The 22,849-nt window shown below is 38.4% G+C and overlaps 1 protein-coding gene across 3 annotated transcripts in view; it reads left to right on the top strand.

Annotated features, from left to right (window-relative positions):
- Nucleotides 1-22,849, top strand: part of LOC136875773 (serpin B3) — an 81,350-nt gene that overhangs the window by 27,168 nt on the left and 31,333 nt on the right. For 2 of the 3 annotated variants that reach the window (XM_067149365.2, XM_067149366.2), the window contains exons 2-3: nt 17,353-17,456; nt 20,345-20,527. In XM_067149365.2, the coding sequence (XP_067005466.2) occupies nt 17,353-17,456; nt 20,345-20,527 (287 nt within the window). Of the gene's footprint in view, nt 1-10,466; nt 10,505-17,352; nt 17,457-20,344; nt 20,528-22,849 lie in introns of those variants that run through there. The other variant, XM_067149367.2, reaches the window with a different exon arrangement.

A 22,849-nucleotide genomic window follows, 5' to 3' on the forward strand; every position in this document is an offset into this window, starting at 1 on the left:
TGAAGCTGCAGAAACACGTTACTTACATAGAGGTTCAAGTACATTACACATTATTAGAAAACTAAATAACTCAGAGGACGTTCAGTAGAAAAGTGGTTGAGAAGATTTTTGAGGGCAAGCCCTCAATACCAAGCCATCTATCCAGGCTTCATGTCGTTTTCAGAAACCAAATGCCGGAGCGGAGTAAACACACGTCCTTCCTCCATCATACTCAAGGCAAGACTCATGGCGGGCCACACCGATAATGAGCATGGCCCCACAGAACGGAGAGCGAAAGTCATAGACTCGCCCATCAACTTAGGGCCCGTAATTTTACCAGACCAAGATTAAGGATTGCAAGAGAAAACATTACAGCAACATAATCTCATGATGACAATGACGAAAATGGTATCAATTAAATAAAGTGGGCAAGGCCACGTAGAAGGTACTTGTAGAATACAAGACTGAAATAATTCTGATTGACACAATTTTAAAGAAACACAAATGCAGGTTTCGAAATATGGTTGGGGAGAGCTAATACTCGTCACCAACGTCACAGCCTCCCCCCCAAAAACCACACATAATGCTCTTACCATACAGTGATCAAACGAACAAGAAAATTTTGTAGTACCAAACACACGAGAGAAAGATCATTGAACCATTTTTTTTTTATACCACACTTGCAAGATGCATAATATTCCACCATTCTCATATTACTTAGACAGTTTGCAATGTAAAATAAGGTCAAATGTTCAGCATACTTGTAGCCAAAATATAAGTTCATATTTTACATTAACCCTCTTTTTTTTTTACTTTTCACACATCAGTATCTTTTTTCTTTTGAATAGAGTTCCTTTAAGAAAGTTCTACAGTACACATCCTTGTAGTTCCAGGTTTTTTATTATACCAAATGAAGGTTAATTTTCGTTTTAAATTTCAGTAGATTTGAATTACTTAGTTACACTAAATTGTTAACCATAGGCAACCAAAAGGGGATAATCACCAGCTAGGCATACAAAAGTTCTTACATATTGTTAGGAGGATTACGCCTTTTTAATTTAGCATCACACGGGTCCTGCACGTACCATGAAAATCATTACCAATAGTTTATATCTTCATTCCTTTATCATAAAGTTCCTATCAACATGCGTCCATCTTTAGGCTTCAAGATTATCATCATAATATTAATCCTATCTATCGGGTTTCCATGGTAAAAGAGCGCAACATCTTGTTTCATGGCAAATAAATTAGCATCGGTAAAAAAATAAAGGAAACGCAAAGGCGCAAGGGAGGGCAAAGGAGACGCAGTTGGTGAATGAACTACAGAATAACCAAATTCAAAATTTAGATCAACACGGATTATTACACTTGATTGAGTCAGGGCCCAAGTGTACCACTCAAAACACAGAGAACACCAGAAGCCCACACTTCAGGGGGAAATCAATAGAGTAAGTACAAGTAGCACAAGGAGTACCCATAATACAGCAATGGAACAAGGAACGTTACATATCATCAAGTCAAACGGGACTCATTAATTCATCACTCGGGTCGGTAGCAACCCAATACCCAGGTTTAGGATCACCACTAAACAATAACTCGCAATCAAGAGCATCAATCACAACTTAAGATACCACAAACACAGTACCAAAATGACAACATCCCACGGTCGGCCTAACCAGATACTCAGAATGCAACAACCAAGATTACAGGTACCATAAAAACAGTACAGCATCTTACAACAACCGGATAAACGTAAGTTAATAAGACATAGATCAAGGGAAATGTTTCCCGGAGAAGAAGTTATTACACAGATAAAATCCAAGGAAGCAGGGTCAAATTCAAAGTTTAGAGCTTAGCAGATACCGGATTACGACACGGAGAGGAAACAATCGTTAACTATTTCCAAAATACACTAGCAAGAGGGTCAAGTAAATTTTTCACGAACACAGGTTCAACTTCCCACATCAGAATACATCACCTAGTTGAATAAGAATAAGGACAAGCTACCAATACGCAATTAATAAATTATACTTCAATATACCAGGGATAGGGTATTAAATATGAAAAATCCAAGGCTTAAAAGATAAACAAATTCATAGCAAGGGAAGAGTAGGCACGATCGGTTGGAGACCACTAGTACTATTAGGTGTAGGGGGCGCAATCAGGTTAGTCATCAACAACTAATCAACCAACTAACACCAAGCGAACAGACACTTCATTAAACACTAATAAGCAACATGGAATTACCAGGACAGAAATAGGGACAGAAGAATCACAGGAGGGAACACAATCTGGAATCAGGTAACTAACCTACTGCATGGAAACATAATCACAATTCATTCCACAAAGGGACAACCAATCAAATCAAAAGGAAATTTAAAACCTCAGATCAGAAGACCCCAAAAGGAAAATAACGAGCACTGACCAACACAGCGTACACTACCGGTTACCCAAAAGGGTCTCAGCATTACCTGGTCTATAAATACGTGACTTTCCGATCACACTGTCGCTCTACAGCCAACAGGTGCCTCCCCCTATCTCCCAGGGGAGCAGGCAAATAAAACATAAGTGGCAGAATACGAGGCAAGTCCATGGAAAATGCTCACAGAAGCATGAAGAAGGCAGTTCTCAACTAATAGACCCCATAATCAATTAGCAGGAAGATTCCAGTACCGACTAAGGGAGCACTACTCCGTCCCATACCAGAGTAGCAAACCCAGAGCACGGTAAGATGATAAAGACCAATGTCAACAGACACAAGAGATCCACTGAGAAAAATTAAACACCATAGAGTGGCAGGTAAAATTAAAATGAGCTTTACCGTAGAAGAAATTACAGACACGGTGACATCAGATCAACAGGCAATACATGGAGACAGAAAAGAAAAACCCGAGCATACCAAACAGACACATTACTGAAAATCCACAAGCTAATTCCGAGAGTAGTAGTTTCATGTATGAAGAAATGGCCATATCCACAAAACACGGAGGTAAATCAAAGACAGACACGAACACTGCCCATACCAAGGTGCCAACAACATCAAATAATACAACACAACAGGAATAACCCAACCATGACAAACCACACCGGACATGTGTCAGCTCCACAAAGGGATTAAAGGAACGCAACCATCCTCAACAACATGCCGTGAAGTTCTCATGCCACCCCAAAATAAATCCCCAAAAATAATCCACGGTACCGTCACAACACAACCACCTTACATATGTCCAAAGCCATCCCAATCAAGGTTCAAAAGGGCATATACCACCCCTCAGGCAGAGGATCATCAACAACACAACACAAGACCCGACAAGTAGATATGGTAAGGAATACTTGAACCCACAACTCAAAGGAATTAGATAAATACCAATAGGTTAACAAAATTTTGACAACACATATTCTAGGCATATAATTACCACGGCAGTGCACGATACCAAAATGGAGAGAATAATCAGGAATAAGAAACACCAAATTACCAAGTAATGTTTACAGCAGGATGAAAACCCAAGCAGTAGTTCAGAAAAGGTCAATTAGATTAATTAATACACAGCAAGACAAGTCACGAGTAGGAAAACTTGAAGAGGCCCAGACACCAGATAAATATCCTTCGACTAGTTGATAGGTTACACGAGGAAGATGGTTCACGACACACCAGAAATAGTTAAACCCATCCGACCAATAAACAGGAAGGCAAAAACCAGTTAAAACTATAACAGCTCAGGCACAAGGCCATCCAGTTATCCCAACCTAATACCGGCCAACATGGCCCAACCATAACTGATGACTGCCTCACGAACAGTTGACAGAAAGGATAACTCCAATCACAAACCAAGACCAGGCATACATACACATTCACGGATGGGATGATGAAATGAAAGGACACTCATACCGACAACACACAGCACTCAGCCAAAGCACAAACACACACCAAACGCGGTAAAGATTGAGGCACATTATATAGGCAGATTTCAATATACCAAATTCCACACAAGGATGAGAACAAGTTACTAAAATTGGTGAAATAACCCAGTCATGATCATACAAGGATGGATATATAACGGCACACTGCAAGTTCACCACACTACAGAAGGTAGTAGCTTAAATCGAAATTAAAGAAATAATAATAGTCAAGTAAGGTTAAACAATTTCCAAATTAAAAACCAACCAAGGAGCACAGAAACCTCACAGGCTAGATTAATTTCAAGATACCATGATGTTGCCCACTAGATTATCAGATACTAACAGCCAAGAACGGTTACAGGCATGGAAACGACAGAGGTTAGCCATAAGTTAGTAAGGGCAAATAAATATATCCACACAGCACCAATTAAATGGAAGGCACATACAACCATCAACGCCAAAATACCAGGTCTTAGTTCACAACAATGATAGGGCATAACACATCACCGTATACTTCAGCACATAACCGTTTACACATATAATTAGCCATAATTGGACATGCCTAGAGGTTAGGTTAACTTATCGGTATCACACACCAGAGCTAACGCAGTTGAAAATATAATTTAGAAGAAGATAAATTAACAATTAGCATGTACACCACCGAAGCACAATACCAGAAATATGATAGTAATGATAAATAACAACATTAAGGCTGGGAGCCAAAAGCAAAGCCAGAACCAATAACACAATTAAATGCTCCCAGGTGATACACTATCACTCACCAACAAGCAACCAAGTAAACTCCACTTAAAGGTAAAGGTCAGAAAAGCTCTTCCAGATAAAACCAAATTAATCCACACCGAAATCGCAACCACAGTACGCAGGAAGGCAGTAAAAATACAAGGTTGACCGCCAGTACACATAATACAGCACATGTAGCCAACGGTAGTACACATGTAACCCTGAGTCAACCAAGTCATACTCAACTACAAGTTGTTCAATAATTACAACTTCCAACAATCCAGGATAAATAATTAAATGCAATCACTCACCAAATCCGCCGAGAATAAGGAAGAAAATTTACAGGTCACCTCGAAACATCCAAGCAGAGAGGCTGCGAGCACCACACAGTTACCAGAAGGGTTTCAAAATCATAATCAGCACATTGGATAATCATACAGCTCAGTATAAGTGCAAACGAAGTAAAACAGGGGACTCCAAATGGCAGATACATGAAACAAACAAATAAGATATTAGACAAGATCACTGCACTCTTTTTTACAATTTTATATCACAATATTTGTTTTGTTTTTGCCTCAGATAGTCTTTCAACAACTTAATACCATACCATTAAAATAAAACCCAGGAAGGGTGCAATCAACCTACAGTAGATAAGAGCAGTCGGCACTCAAAATAATAAACTATCAGCACAGACACTTGGGTCTGTTTGGGGGTAACAGACCAGATTACAAAAGTGAGGATGCAACAAACCTACATTAATCCCACAACACCCAAATAAAATAACCACAGAGCTGCTACCAATTAACTCTACCGCCTTACCGACTATCAGCAGTAGAAGTTAAACATCGACAAGAAAATTAAGTCAATAGACACCAAAATCATTAATGTTAAACACTTACCGTTACATAGGTTTACCCAACAGTTACCCAGAGACCATGAACCGAAAACTACCCTTGGTATGGCAATAAGTTGTTTCAACACTACTAAAGAAAACAAGATGTTCTTTGAGAACAAGATACCAAATATTTTATTTAATAAATAAATAAGGGTAAAAGTAGTCATAATTAGTATAACATGAATAGATGAACGCCCTCGAAAAGAAACTATAATCTACATAAAACGCAAGGGTGAAGTTAAAATATAAAATGTTCGGCCGAACGAAAAGAAAATAATATACTTTCAATATTCCATAAAAACCTCCCAGAAATTGAGGACTTAGTAACCTGTTTACACTTCAACAGAGACCATTTCTTTGCTTAAATTATACTCTTAACAGTTTCCAATAATTTAATTTTCTTTCATTATTATAATTATTATCAATTTGAACAGTACCAACTACAATCCAGAGATTCCACCAGAATTCAGTACATATCTCACTGCCAGAAAAGGTAATAAATCATACCACCCAGGGAGAGCGTAGAATAAAACAATTCCCAGAGAAAAATAAGAAGGGAAATAAAGAAGGAAAAGGCAAGTTAAACAAGATAATACCCCACCAGGATGTAGAGTCAACCCAAGACATATAATTAGAACACGACGTAAGGACAGAAACCGACCCATGAAAATAATAATAAAACAGCAGCAGAGAACAACCCAACCGGTTACTATGGAAACGTAAACATCCCATGCGTCCATAGCAACCACCAAAAACAAACAAGAGCAACAATGGTACAAATACAGGAGGGAAAGAAACCCCAAAAACATAATTAAAAAGAACCCAGGAGAATAAATAAAATTAACCAGAATTAGAATGTGGCAGAAAAACATTTCACTGAAATTCAGGTGAAACCTCTCGTGCTCTATAGTTTATAAACAGCGTAGTTACCTTTCCAATTACACATAACTTTCCGAAAACGTTAGATAAATATAAACCAATTTGCCTTTACAAATTAGAAGAAATATGAAAACATAATTCTTTTTGGAAGTAACCTTAAATTTCACTACCCACGCCTTTCAGAAATAGATAGGCGACATTACCAAAATACAATAGGGAACCCGAATTAAAGAATGCCCTAACTAAAATCAAAGAAGATGAGGATGGACGGTTTTAGAAGTTTTCACACACCAGGAATCTTGAGACACACAGTTTGTACACCACCTTCGATAGAATCCAGAGGCCAAAGGAAAAGAATTTATGAAGAGACTTACATGTTGGTTGAAGCTGCAGAAACACGTTACTTACATAGAGGTTCAAGTACATTACACATTATTAGAAAACTAAATAACTCAGAGGACGTTCAGTAGAAAAGTGGTTGAGAAGATTTTTGAGGGCAAGCCCTCAATACCAAGCCATCTATCCAGGCTTCATGTCGTTTTCAGAAACCAAATGCCGGAGCGGAGTAAACACACGTCCTTCCTCCATCATACTCAAGGCAAGACTCATGGCGGGCCACACCGATAATGAGCATGGCCCCACAGAACGGAGAGCGAAAGTCATAGACTCGCCCATCAACTTAGGGCCCGTAATTTTACCAGACCAAGATTAAGGATTGCAAGAGAAAACATTACAGCAACATAATCTCATGATGACAATGACGAAAATGGTATCAATTAAATAAAGTGGGCAAGGCCACGTAGAAGGTACTTGTAGAATACAAGACTGAAATAATTCTGATTGACACAATTTTAAAGAAACACAAATGCAGGTTTCGAAATATGGTTGGGGAGAGCTAATACTCGTCACCAACGTCACACACTCTAATTTTAACAGTAATTTTGACATCCTTACAACATATCTTTAAAGAATAGAAAAGACCGAGACCACCATTATTCAATTACTAACATACCGGTAACCAAAACAACAACAGCCTACTGTATAACAAAGTGTTGTACTACTATTATATATATATAATTCGCTGGGGCCATCAAGGACCACGTTAAGTCTTGAGAAAAGAGAACGCAAAAGAGAGAACTTGGCCTTCTTTAGAGCCCAAATTTCCCTCATTCTTTGTGAGTGGGCCTGCTTACGCTCCTCTGTCCAAGGGGCACCGTGTCTTCTCTTCGGTTGCTCGTCTCGGTTTAGCCCGTTCGTCAATATTTTCTTGCGGAAGAGATCCCTGTTAAGGGCGTCTTCAGCTGAGATATGTAGCATTTGCAGGTCTTCTTTGGTATTTCTAAACCAGGGAATTGTGGTTTTGGGGTTTGAATCAAAAAAGTGAAAGATTTCTTTAGTTAACTTTCTTCCGTCCATTATTTTCAGATGACCATAAAATTGTGCCCGTCTTTTTCTGATTGTGTCGGTAATTTTCTCTATTTTGCTGTAGACTTTCTTGTTGATCTCTTTTGATGGATTCCATTTCTGTACTTTGATCCCAAGATTCCTCTCACAATTTTGCGTTCTCTTTTCTCCAGTTCTTTAAGGAGTCCTTTGTTGGCATTTAGAGACAGGGTTTTGGCTGCATATAGAACTACTGGCTTCAGAACTGTTTCATAGTGATGTATCTTGGTGTTTTGGGAAAGGCATTTTTTGTTGTAGATTGTGCGGGATGTTAGGTAGGCTATTTATAGTTTGCGTACTCGTTCCTGAAGTGCTTCTTTGTCCAGTCCATTTTTCATGATGATCTCACCCAGGTATTTGAATTTGTCTACTCGGGTGATGTCCCCGTATTTTGTATGGAGTTTTGGTGGAGCCTCTTTGATGTTAGTCATTACTTCTGTTTTTTCAAACGATATCTGCAAACCAGTTTGTTCGGCAATTTCCTTTAAAATTTCAACTTGAGCTCTAGCGGTTTCTATGTCATTTGAGAGAACAGCAATATCATCGGCAAATGCTAAGCAGTCTGTTGTGATCCCCTTGGATTTGGTTCCTATTCTCAATGGACTGTAGTTGGTTTCCTGTAATCTCACCCGCCAGGTTCTGATGATCTTTTCAAGAACACAGTTGAAGAATATCGGGGATAGCCCATCACCTTGTCGGACTCCTGTTTTGATGTCAAAGGAATGCGAGAGACATCCGTGGAACTTCACCTTGGATTTTGTATCGGTCAGGGTGGCTCTAATTAATGCCAGCAGTTTCAAATCAACTCCAAATTCATTTAAGATGTATAACAGGACTTCCCGGTCAATGGAGTCGTACGCTTTCTTAAAGCCCACAAAGACAGACACATACTGCTTGGACCTTAGTGTACAATATCTGATGATCGTTTCAAGATTTTGGATCTGTTCAGCTGTTGAGCGACCTTTCCTGAACCCTCCTTGGTATTCACCTATTTGATGTTATTATTATTATTATGCCACACTCCATCACAAGGGAGCTAATGACAACGAATATACAACAGAAGGAAGTGATCCCTGTCTCCTACATGTCAGGTGATTAATATTGCATTATTAACTGGAAAACAAGTGGCTATGAGTACATGTAAGCCTCTTACCGGTGTATTGAAACTCCTATTTTTTTCTTCCTCTTTCTTCGTGAATAAGAAAAACTACACCCAGACACTACACATGAATTTACCATTCTGCCACACAATATTTTGCCGAAAAATGTGAAATGTGCATAAAAACAATGTAAACGAAAAATGCACATACCACAGCAACATGCATATTTACAGTGCATCTGTAGTGACGTACGGTAAGATGGGGGCGGCCGCATGCTTCGGGCTTCACTAGCACCAATGCTATGAGATAGAGCGCTGCCTGTTTATTTACCATGGGTATGTCAGTGTGTCGAACGGGAATTATATTTATTGGCATTGACAAATATTTGTTCTTGCTGCAAATACTTATCTTAATTATTTATTAAACATATTTATATTTTTATATTTTACTTTGAATATTTCTTGAATTCTTTAAAATACATCTTAAAGTACGGTATTGACTTTGCTGTGAAGAGAGCATCTCATTCTTCTAAACGTCAGTCCCATATGGTGTAAATTTCCGTACAAAATTCAAGTGTTGCAATTGTGGGCTTTTACAGTTATATTATAAGTCAAACTCTCAAAATAATATTAATGTGTGGTCGTATTTTGATGTTAGTGCTCCCTGATTTGGCATTCCTGAAGGCGTGGCTAGGAAGATTGTTATGCTCTTCCTCTCTCTGCTCTGAAACCAGCGATATCCAGTTCAAACTGCTTTAAGGGGAAATCCCTTCTGGCCTCATTGTCTTGGTTTCAGATACCGGTACTTCCCTTCTCTTGTACTGGCTATTCTCTATCACGGTTTCAAAATCCCAGAATTTCCTATCTCCTGTAGAGTTGCACAATATTATAAAAAAGCATCTTGTAATATTAATTCAATACCCATTTCAATAGCTGCATTAAAAGCGAGTTTGACATTCTTGACTGCATGACTGCATGCTAGCCATGTGTGGGGACGAAATATTTTAACAAATAACAATGGCTAATGTGTGTGTGTCGTGCATGCATACCCTCTGTGATTAATATACAGGATCTTTCATAAAGAATGAACCAGTTTCATCAAGCTATATTTTCCCAACAGTCAGTAGTACAAGATTAAACCTAAAACACATGTGTTTGACTGATATTCAAGTTTAGTCCTACAAGTGTTCAATATGACCACCACCAGCAGCATGGACCACATCAAGGCGATAGGACAATTCCTTCCAAACACGTTGCAGCATATCACAATCCACTGAGTTGATCACATGTGTTATCCGCTCTTGAAGGTCATGCAGTGTAGTGGGTAGTGGCGGAACATAAACTTTGTCCTTGACATATCCCCACAGGAAGAAGTCACAAGGAGTGAGGTCGGGGCATTTGGGAGGCCATGCGAATAGAGTCGATCCGTAGCAGTGTGTCGACCAATCCACCGTTGAGGCACTGTTTCATTCAGAAATGCTTGCACTGGTAAGCTCCAATAGGGCGGGGCTCCATCTTGTTGAAAATTGAAGTCCTATGAGTGCGTTTGCAGCAATGGGAAGAGCCAGGTCCGTAACATTGCAAGATAGCTTTGTCCTGTGACAGTGTTGGTGCTGAAGAAGAAAGAGCCATAAACCCTGACATTACTGACCGCACAGAAACCATGTACCTTTGGAGAATTCCATTCGTGCTCGATTGTAGTATGTGGGTGTTCGGTTCCCCAAATCCGAACATTGTGACGATTGACACAGCCATTGATATAGAAGATTGCTTCATCACTAAAAATGCCTGACTCGTTGGCTGAATGGTCAGCGTACTGGCCTTCAGTTCAGAGGGTCCCAGGTTCGATTCCCGGCCGGGTCGGGGATTTTAACCTTCATTGGTTAATTCCAGTGGTCCGGGGGCTGGGTGTATGTGCTGTTCCCAACATCCCTGCGACTCACACACCACACATAACACTATCCTCCACCACAATAACACGCAGTTACCTTCACATGGCAGATGCTGCCCACCCTCATCGGAGGGTCTGCCTTACAAGGGCTGCACTTGGCTAGAAATAGCCACACGAAATGATATTATATCACTAAAAATGAGGCACGATAAACTGTCTTCATCATCATTTTCCATGTTCAGCATCGTAGCACAGAATTCCATCCATTGTCCCTTGTCAACATGTCTAAGTGCCTGAACCAGCTGAAGTCTGTACGGTTTCATTTGTAGGGATCTTTTCAGGACACGCCTGATACTGGTACTGCTCACCCGAAGCTGACGGCAACCTTGAGATTTGGATTTCCGGGGGCCCCGAGTAAACGCCTTTTGGATTCTCCTCACATTTTCTTCTGACCATGCAGTTTGCGGTCGACCAGGGCTTTTTCTTTTACACAAACATCCTATTTCCTGAAACTGTTGGAACCACCATCGGATATTCTTGGGAGACGGCCTGTACGCATCATTGTTAAATCTCGTACAGGACTCACGTTGCACCGTGACCACAGACCCAGTCTTTGTGAACGTAACAACACAGAATGTTTTGTGCTGAGGTGTTGCCATTGTTCACACGGCAATTGAGTGAGCTCACTGCTGTGCAGGTTGAATGGAGTCAGGGGGAGGGGCAGGGAGGGGAGGGGAGGAAGGTGTGGAGCACTCTACTGACTGCTAATAGAAATATGAGGCCATGCCCTTTGTAACGATATGTGACTCGTTCCGCTGCGTGGCTTGAGTACGGTGCAATAAGCCTTCGAAATTGGTTCATTCTTTATGAAAGACCCTGTATTAGTTACTAATTTTTTTGCATGTTATAACTATATGGTACAGTTTCTATAGTTTTACAGGTTAGGCTCCAAGCAAATATGCATAAGTCAGACAAGTTAGTATATGGACTTCATGCAGATGACCACGGAAGTGCCTCTAGCCTGGGGCACATAGAAAATTAAAATGCTTCTGTTGTTTTTGTTTTTTTGTATTTAATATCATACTAATTCAAGTTAAGTTTTCAGTTCCTAAGGGATAGAAAAGAGCTAGGAGTGGGAAGGAAGCAGCCATGACCATAATTTAAGTACAGACTTGGCACTTCTTCTTCTGCTCCTCCTCCCCTTCCCCCTCCTTCTAGTGACATATCTGTCACTGGACGTTGGCAATCGTTTTGCCTATCTTATTTTTGTCAGTGGCTGCCTGGAATAGCAAAATAGCTGATTGTACAAACCACCATCATAGGTTCTCCAGCCAAGACGTGCAGGGTCTCCCAGCACCTCTCTTCCCTTTGATCTTCCTTGTATAATTATTTGCAGGAGGTTATAAATTTCCAGGTGTCTCATGATACGGACAAAGTATGACAGCTTCTTGATCTTAACAGCCTTACACAATTCTTTTTCTTTACACATCCTGGTCAATACCTCCTCCTTGTGTATTTTGTCTACCAGTGGCATGCACTGAACCCCATCTACCCCGGCGCTGCTGGGGTAAAGAACTTCGTATTAACATTTTCTAATTATTCCTTACAACGCTTTTTATAATGTTTAAAAAATTGTGAACATCTAAGCCAAGCCAAGTACAGCTGTCTCGACAATCCGCTCGCACTACCGCAGTTCAGCTTCTCTAGCGAGCTGGGTTTCCTTGCCAGTGCAAAGAAAGCTACCTCAGCGAAATTTAAGGTCGCTTGAGTGACGCATGCACTTGAAGCTTCCTTGTTCTGGGAACTGGGCGGAGCTGTAGGCCCTCCCCTGACAGCAATTTACGGCGACAGGCCAGCTAGCTTAGGTAAGGTAATGTTAGTTTTAATACTTGACACTCGAAGTCTTCAGCGTCACACACTAAAGACTGCAAGAAAAATATCAACCTTTTAACAGTATAGCCACTTGCACATCATCTTGCTAATAAAAATAGAGCCAGCATATGAAATCAATTGTAATATAGAAGAATATATTTTAGTCTTGGGTTTTGGCATGTATACAGTTTCTTCGAGCAATTAATTGATTAAACGTAAGGAACTTCATCTTATTTGTCCATATTGAACTGAGATCACAATTATTTAAAGTCTATCAGGTTCCACCTTTTCAATACCAATACAATGTTGTCGGATGATATTTACAACATTATTTATTACAGTACATGTTTCAGTGCTCTATTATGTCACCATCATCAGCTGATTTATAAAATATGAAAAAACTTGGCGATCTAAATATTAAACAAAATATTGTCATACTTAACTCATACGTATACATATTTACATACAACGGAATATTGGTTAAATCCTAAACATCTATTATGCTATATTAATTATCCTTAATATGTGACAAGAGAATTCTTGTAAGTCATGAATATAAAATTTTTCTCATCTGGTTGACGAGTTGTCTTTACATTCCTTAATGTCTGTGATTCTACAACAGCAGGACAAATTAATTACAGTTCCAACCACGCATAAAGCAATAAAAATACGAAGTTTTAGTACTTAATAAATATAAGAAGACGGCTCAATTTTCAACAATATTATATATAATGAATTTTATCCAACAAAAGCAGCTAATATACAAATGAAACAAACATTTTAACATCAAATAGACTGCATGCAATTTTAATTCCTCAATTTTAAGTGCTAATTAGACAGTACGAGAGCATAGAATCACAGACATTAAGGAATGTAAAGACAACTCGTCAACCAGATGGGAAAAATTTTATATTCATGACTTACAAGAATTCTCTTGTCACATATTAAGGATAATTAATATAGCATAATAGATGTTTAGGATTTAACCAATATTCTGTTGTATGTAAATATGTATACGTATGAGTTAAGTATGACAATATTTTGTTTAATATTTAGATCGCCAAGTTTTTTAATATTTTATAAATCAGCTGATGATGGTGACATAATAGAGCACCGAAACATGTACTGTAATAAATAATGTTGTAAATATCATCCGACAACATTGTATTGGTATTGAAAAGGTGGAACCTGATAGACTTTAAATAATTGCAATTAATTGATAGCATGTGTAGAGTATGTGTTCCGATAGCTGCAAAAAAATATTTAGGTTGCCCACCATGTTCACAGACTTAAGCGTGAAGTAAAAGAATTTTGTATTTGGTTGTCTGTGATGGTGGTATATAGTGAATGTTTGTAGTGTTCCTCTTGCATTATAGGTGAAGGTTTCACAAGTTCTGCGGTATTCTTGATGAATATAACGTGTGTTATACGACACGACAAATTTTTTCCCTCATTTGTCGTTGACGCACGTACACTCAGTATGCGAGTGCAACTATAAAACTTCAGCGACGGTAAAATACCAGTTCAATTTTGCTGATTAGATTAGACTTTTTAAGTAAAAAACAAATAATTTGTCCCAGTGTCTTTTTGTGAAAACCATGACTGTACTATCATGAAGTGTCACCGGATAAAACTGTAAATACATTGTTTAAAATCTGCTATAGATTAAATTGTGATGGTGTCGTCACTGCCGTGGATATCAGTTTGGAAGTATGTGTGAGCGTGTGGTTGAAAATATTCTTGAAAGATCTTTCCACGAAAAACACAACTTTATAAAATGGTGATGTTGACTTTAGAGAGTGTAGTGGGGCTACGATTGTTTATATTTTTAAAAAATTTGCAGCTGGAGTAATGAATATGTTCATCGCACACCACTGCTGTGTACTCAGCTGATACGAAGCATGCTACAATTGACTTTCATGTCAAATGCTTCTATTCTTCTCAAGGTGGCTTTTGCTATAGTCCAGGACTCTAATCCATTATTTCTTGGCATGTGCCTGATGTAAAATGGCAAACCATGGCAAAACATTTTTACGGCTACCGAGGTGGGCCTTGACGATATCTGTGATCTGCTTTTTATTTCTCTGCCCTTGTTAACCAGGCTTTGCGAATCAAAGCGATTGCATCCCTTGAGTTATATAAAAGAATCACAAAGTGGAATAGAAAACTTTACCAGTTTTAGCTATTGTGGCTGTACAGGGGTAAACTTTGACTGTTGGAGTTTAGATGAAACCTTCTGCTGACTAATGTTGAATATATGCAGCAGTTTTTGTTTGTTTACTTGTCATTCAATAATGAATTATTATATTTCTGAAAATATAGAGTAAGGAGACGAACAGCTGTACTAAGCAGTATGTTCCAAGCTGTCAGAGGAGAGATGGCGTGGAATGATATTAGTAAATGAATAAGCTTGAGTGGAGTATTTGAAAGTAGGAAATATCAATCAATCAATGAATGAATCAGTCAATCAATCACTCACCACTGATCTGCATTTAAGGCAGTCACTCAGGTGATAGATTCCCTATCTGATGTTTTCTTAGTCTTTTCTCAAATAATTGCAAATAATTTTGAAATTTATTGAACATCTCCCTTGGTAAATTATTCCAATCCCTAACTCCTCTTCCTATAAATGAATATTTGCCCCAATTTATCCTCTTGAATTCCAACCTTATCTTCATTTTGTGATCTTTCCTACTTTTGAAAACACCACTCAAACTTATTCGTCTACTAATGTCATTCCACGCCATCTCTTCACTAACAGCTAGGAAGATACCACTTTACGGATGATGGTTTGGTCTGCTCTGTCAATGTTTTATCAAGTTCCTAATTTTGTACAATTGTTTCACCCTTATATGAATCGGGAGCCCCAACTCCCTTCATCAGTGATTTCTACCTCATTAAGCAAAATTCCCCACATCTTAGAAAGATCTAACATCATTCAGCTGTACATAAAACATTGTCAATATATAATCTTATTTTTAACACATCATACACATATAATAAACATTTCTTGATAATCTTTGTCAAGCAGCCAGTTACCTTTCTCCCAGGTCTTTCCGGCCCAAACTTTGCAACATTTTTGTAACACTAATCTTTTGTCGGAAATCACAGAACAAATCGAGCTGCTTTTCTTTGGATTTTTTCCTATTCTCAGATCAAGAAATCCTGGTGAGGGTCCCATACACTGGAACCATACTCTTGTTGGGGTCTTACCAGAGACTTACATACTCTCTCCTTTACACACTTACTACAATCCCTAAATACCCTCATATCCATATACAGAGATCTGTACCTTTTATTTATAATACTGTTTATATGATTACCCCAATGAAGATCTTTCCTTATATTAACACCTAGGTACTTACAGTGATCTCCATAGGGAACTTCCAGGGCCGATGACCTTAGATGTTAGGTCCCTTTAAACAACAAGCATCATCATCATCATCGAGGAATTTCCACCCCATCACACAGTAATAAAAAGTGAGAGGACATTTCCTATTAGTGAAACTCACAACCTGACTTTTAACCCCATTTATGATCATACCATTGTCTGCTATCCATCTCACAACATTGTTGAGGTCTTTTTGCAGTTGCTCACAATCTACATATAACATGAGGGTAAAGCTGGAATTCAAGACAACAAACTGGGGCAAGTATTTAAACCTTTGTTGGGAGATCTTTTAAGCAATAATGTAAAGCACACAAACATTCATCCATTGGTTCTTGAGTTATTGTGATTTAGGCAGCATCAAGCCGAGCCTCAGGTATTCTCTTTCCGTGCTTAGCACAGGGGTTTCTACTGATAAGAATCAGACCTTTTAAAGAAAATAATGTGATCCCTGGGACTTTTTGCAGAACATTTTATATTCTCAATTCTAATGTATATAGTTTGTGAACATCTTTAACAGTTTAGACAGTGCAAGGTGAGAAATGATATCACTTGACATTATTTTCTTGCAGTTGTTTCCCATTAACCATTAATGTTTGGTTACATTTCATGCCAGTTCAATATTTGATACATAGATATCTCTGGAAGATCCTCTAGACATCAGTGAAAACTACATACATTTTCTTCAAGCTGATTCACAGAAATCATTACTGCTTCGTTCCCTTTCTTCATAACATTTTAAGCTACACAAGAAAACCTTAATCGGGAGATCCTCCAGGTAATAACGAAAACTGTTAAAAATCTGTCCAGCAGTTCTCGGGTTATAACCGGATACTAACACACACACACACACACACACACACACACACACACACACACACACACACACACACACACACACACGCACGCACGCACGCACGCACGCACGCACCCACGCACACACGCACACACACACATGCGCACGCACACACGCACGCACACGCGCGTTGAGTTTTATTACTTAATAATTATTCCATTTTTATCATTTCTAAATGTAGTGTTAACATTTTCACTCCCCGTTCTTTCTTAAATTTCTTTTTACTCTTCCTTCCCATTGTGTAGAACATCCCATATTTCTTTACTCAAAACCATTTACATCATTACTTCTTTTTAGTAACTACTTTCTAACTTTTTTTTAGCTTAGTTACCCCTCCTATCTTCATCAATTTTTGTTTTTTTGAGGAGAATAAACTATAATAACAGAAATATTTTCTCTTTCTTTACAGCACTTGTCTGTACTTTAGTTGCTACAGTCGTAACATCAGAAACATCTGAAAATGAAGCTGCTGTTGTAAGGGGGAACAATGATTTTGGAATGCGGTGGTATCAGGTAAGTGAACTCCAATGCGTGCAGTTCCTGTTTGTCAGAACATGATGTGAGAACAAAAATAAAAACAAGAACTGGCAGATAAAATTCAGATGAAATGAAACTAAAGTTCAATATGATTATAGGTACAGAACACATTTGTTTCCGAAATACATGTCACTTCTACAAAGCTCAAGGCATGTGGAAGAAATTTCTAAGTGAGTCACATCTTAAGGAACAATTTTCTTATATTTGATGGTGAATATTTATGGAGGGAAAACTTTGTATTTCTTTTCTTCTTACAAAGAGAATATCTTACTCATAATTGTTTATAAAACTTTACATATATCTCTTTATCATTGTAGAGTAGAAGCTATGTGAAGTAAACCGGCTTTAGAAGAAATGAACTTCTCCAGGGGAGGAACTTGAACAAGTACCTCGCTGGTGTTAGGCTCAGCCCATAGCAAGCACACTACAGTGGCATTGGCTGAAACCCATGATGTGTTAGTGTTTGATGCTCATTTCTCAGCATGGCTCTGAAGACCTATCAAGCCATGTGCAGATTTAGCAACACCCTCTCGTAAAGCCCATTTGAATTTGCCCGTGAAGTGGTCTGATTGGCTAACTTCAGCAGCTTTTAAAATGACAACGGTGCAAGATATCGACGTTTTTTTTTTGTTTTTTTTTTTTTCGAATTACTGATCAGTATGACCAACGCTCTAACGCTCATATACTCGGTTCGTGTTGTTTTTGAGCACCCTGTGTACCAATGAAGAACGTCTTCATAAGCCCGTACATATGGTTAAGTAAATTGTGCAGTTAAGCCTGGGAGAAAACCAAGAATCAGGAGAGGTTCCTGTTTTGAAGGATAAATGGAATTTTGTCATAGAAAATGTCTATAATTTTGTTCCAGTACTGGTTCTATCCTTAAAAGTCCATGTGGCCCAAAAATGTGTACACTAGACCTTCTTCAATAATTTCACAACAATCAAAGTTAGCAAAAATATAAAAACTGACTTGAAAAAACTCACCTGCTGCCATTTCTTGACAGATGCAGTAGTTTTGCATCTTTCTCTTGGTACAGGCTAGAGCAGAATGACGCTGCTGAGTTGTGGGTAATGATGAACAATGACATTCAGAGCATAGCTAGTGTGTCGGAGTGTCATGAATGGTGCTGCTCTTATGAGCAACATGAACTCCAAAATTCTTATTATTATATGACAGTTGGCTATGCTTAACCCTCACAAAGGCACTGTTAATCATTTAGTATTAGGTGAATATACCGGTCTAGAAACCCAAGAATAATGGCTGAGAGGATTTGGCGTGTTCACCACATGACACCTCGTAATCTCCAGGCCTTCGGGATGAGTAATGGTCAGTTCGTAGGTCAAGGCCCTTCCGGGCTGTTGCACCATGGGGTTTGAATTTGGTAACTATAAGCAATAACTTTATGAACATGATTAAAATGTATAATAGCTGTAAATCACGATTACCCATTTATAATGAAGATGATAATAATAATAATAATAATAATAATAATAATAATAATAATAATAATAATAATAATAATAATAATAATAATAATAATAATAATAATAATAATAATAATAATAATTTATTGAGAGCCTCCATGGCTCAGGTGGCAGCGCACCGACCTCTCACCCCTTGGTTCCGTGGTTCAAATCTCGGTCACTCCATGTGAGATTTGTGCTGGACAAAGCGGAGGCGGGACAGATTTTTCTCCGGGTACTCCGGTTTTCCGTGTCATATTTCATTCCAGCAACACTCTCCAATATGATTTCATTTTATCTGTCATTCATTAATCATTGCCCCAGAGGAGTGCGACAGGCTTCGTTAGCCGGCACAATTCCTATCCTCGCCGCTAGATGGGGGCTTCATTCATTCCATTCCTGACCCGGTCGAATGACTAGAAACAAGCTGTGGATTTTCATTTCAATAATAATTTATTGCTCTTTACAGGCCATTACGACCCACAGCGGAAGACAAAGAATAGAACACATATGTAAAACATGTTACAAAATATTGTCAACCACACAGGAGGTAAAAAAAAATGTCGCTGCTGTGGAGAGATATTTAGTACAGCTCATCGCTGTCATCTATAGTAGAAGATGGTTCCAATACAAATTGTTTTAGGCTACTTAAGATCAGACCAATATGTTTCAAAATACTCGCTCATATATAATCCTTTATTTAGGAAACTCTCTCAACGGGTTTGCCATAAGACACAGTATTGCCATATTGTTATGTATTTTTGGGGTAATAATTGTTCCTTAAAATGAAAAGCACAGACCCATGCACAAGATATGTAAAGGCATTTTCTACAAGCTTTTAATGGTCAGTTTTTTAATACAAATGTTATTCCTAAGATAACATAATAGTTCTGACTTTTTCTTAGTTTCCATTTATTGACATCAACAAAATATAATTTATCACAGCATATTGGCAAAATATGAATATACTAGTATTATGTGGGTGAATGGTGCTCTGAGAGGAAGGGAATTCATTATCAAGCTCATGTTTGATATACAGTAAAACAGAAGATTAAAGATGAGTTTGAACGTCTTACTGACATAGATAGATCTTATGGCGACGATAGGATAGGAAAGGGCTATGAGTGGGGAGGAAACAACCATGGCCTTAACAAAAGTATAGCCCCAGCTTTTGACATGTATGAAAATGGGAAACCATGGAAAACCATCTTCAAAACTCTCAACAGTGAGGTTCAAGCCCACTAAATTATCTCTCAAATGCAAGCTGACAGTGTCATGATGCAAACAGCGTAGTCACTCGCTTGTTCATTTGTAAAGTACAATTTTAAACTAGAGGAGTGGTGACAACAAATTATTATCACTACTCAGTGAGCTTAATGTCTTTTTCTTGCTTACTTTCAGATACAAGCCCGAAATCCTGGTAATATCTTCTTATCACCAATAAGTGCAGAATTCATATTAGGTCTGCTGAGTATGGGAGCTGAAGGCACTACATTATCAGAGATGGCCCAGGTGCTGAATCTACCAGAAGATAAGGATGTTATTGCATCAGGATTCCAGTCACTGATGCAAACTATATTGAAGGTATGAAAGAACAAATTAACAAGGAATGATAGTTATCATCACTACTGATTTTGGTGGTAAACAAACAAACAATATCAGCAATCACATAAAACTACAAGCTAAACAAATGTGAACAGAAAGCAGATGAACAAAATTGTTCAAAAGTGTTTCAACGAGGTAAACTGTTTAACTCTAAAAACAGTAATGAAGTTGTTATCCTTCCCCATTAATACTTATCATCTCTTCACGTCAGAATTGAAGTGAAACAAACTATAAACACCACTGTTTTTAAACTGAATTCACTATTTAAGTATTACGTGCTCAAAACATGATTGCACTCGGCCATGACATGAATTGCTTATTGTTTATGTCCGGTGCTCTGTCGCCAGATACTGTACCACGTTAAATTCTACTGCTCAGTTAGGCTTATTCAGTCAGTTCATGGTGATACAGAGGTTCCTCTCGTATTATCGCATTGGCCCCTAAGCGATCACTACATATTCCATTCTGAATTCGTCCCACTGTTTTCGCATTTGTAGCATTCACAATTTCTCCTCTATAATTCATATTATCCTGTTGGAAATGCAAGACTCATGAGGATAGTTACCAAGTTCTACTTACTCTTAAAATAACAATCACCATCACCAACAATGCAAGACTCATGCGATGACTCTGATCATTCCATTCAAATGTCTGCTGCTTACCCTGCTATCATCAACCAAGTCTGATAAACAAAACACTGCCACCACCTTATCCAAGTGAAATTTTGAATATGTAATATTTCTTATTTTAATTGATAATACCCTGACACAGTAGACTTACAGACTTTCAGCTGCTATTCTAAAGTAAGGTTACCAGATCTTTTTTTTTACAGTTTCCAAGGACAGATATAAACAAAAGTATTATATCATTTCATACTTTTTTTTTGTTACTATTAGCTTTACGTCACACCGACACAAATAGTTCTTATGGTGACGACATACAAATTTTAAAGTTCTATTTACATACTAAAAGTATTCATCCTGCTTAATACTACTCATGTACTTCATGTTACCACTTTCACGACTCAAAGCACTTTCCTGCACATTCTACAATGGAGGTTTTCCTGCTGTTCCTGACAATATAGGTTGTTTGACTTAAAGAATAAATGGCAGAGGATTCACTTACACCTCAACGGAGAAAGGAAATATCTTTAACATCGACCCATTTACTCAACACTTTGGTTATTTTTATATTTTTAAAACGTATAAAGTATTCTAATAACATTCATCACCTGCAGGTGAACCATGTGCTCACAGATACTGCAAGCCTCGGCAAACTAAGCAGAAGTTTCACACTATGTTGCTACTTGCTTTACGTCGCACTGACACAGATAGGTCTTATGGCGACGATGGGACAGGGAAGGGCTAGGAGTGGGAAGGAAGTAGCCGTGGCCTTAATTAAGGTACAGCCCCAGCATTTGCCTGGTGTGAAAATGGGAAACCACGGAAAACCATCTTCAGGGCTGCCGACAGTGGGGTTCGAACCTACTATCTCCCGAATACTGGATACTGGCCGCACTTAAGCGACTGCAGCCATCGAGCTCAGTTTCACACTATGGAACTGACATTCAGTTGTATCCTAAAAGCGCATTGCTCTTGAGTGCAAGGAGTAGACCATACAGATTGCAACCAGACTGCACAGAAGGGAAACTTGTTTACTTAAAAAAAAAAAAAGTTATGAGTTATATAGTTATGGAAAGTTGTTATTCACATAAAACCATACATATAATGAACACTGAAAATTTGGGGACTTCTGAGGACAAGCGATTAAACCCAGGGACAGATTTCCTCCGGGGACAAAAGGTGAAAATTGGGTATTAAACTAGGATGTCTTGTAACCTTATTCTAGGGGCAGGACCGAAGACTGTTATTTGGCAGTATAGTGAAACAGAACACAAGCAATGTCACTTTCTTAGGCAAGTGACACCACCACATTTTTGTATTAGATAGCTCCTTAACTGCCCTCACAAGACTTATGAACCATGTACCCTCAAAACTACTCTTCATTTTGTGAAAGTGATTTTATGCAGCCGCTTGCTATACTAAACTCTTGTCCAGAAAGTTGTCAGTTTTATTTTGTAAGGATTATTGCAAGCTACACAGAAAAGTTGCTCTTAAGGCTTTCATCCTGCACAAAGCCACAAAGCCTGTTGCTATACATTAAAAGTAGGGACAATTACCAGCTTGTTTTATAATGTTATATTTTTTTTAAGAGCTTGCTTTATGTCGCACTGACACAGATAGGTCTTATGGCGATGATGGGATAGGACAGGGCTAGGAGTGGGAAGGAAGCGGCCATGGC

The sequence above is a fragment of the Anabrus simplex genome, chromosome 6, assembly GCF_040414725.1.
Source record: "Anabrus simplex isolate iqAnaSimp1 chromosome 6, ASM4041472v1, whole genome shotgun sequence".
Taxonomy (NCBI): Eukaryota; Metazoa; Arthropoda; class Insecta; order Orthoptera; family Tettigoniidae; genus Anabrus; species Anabrus simplex.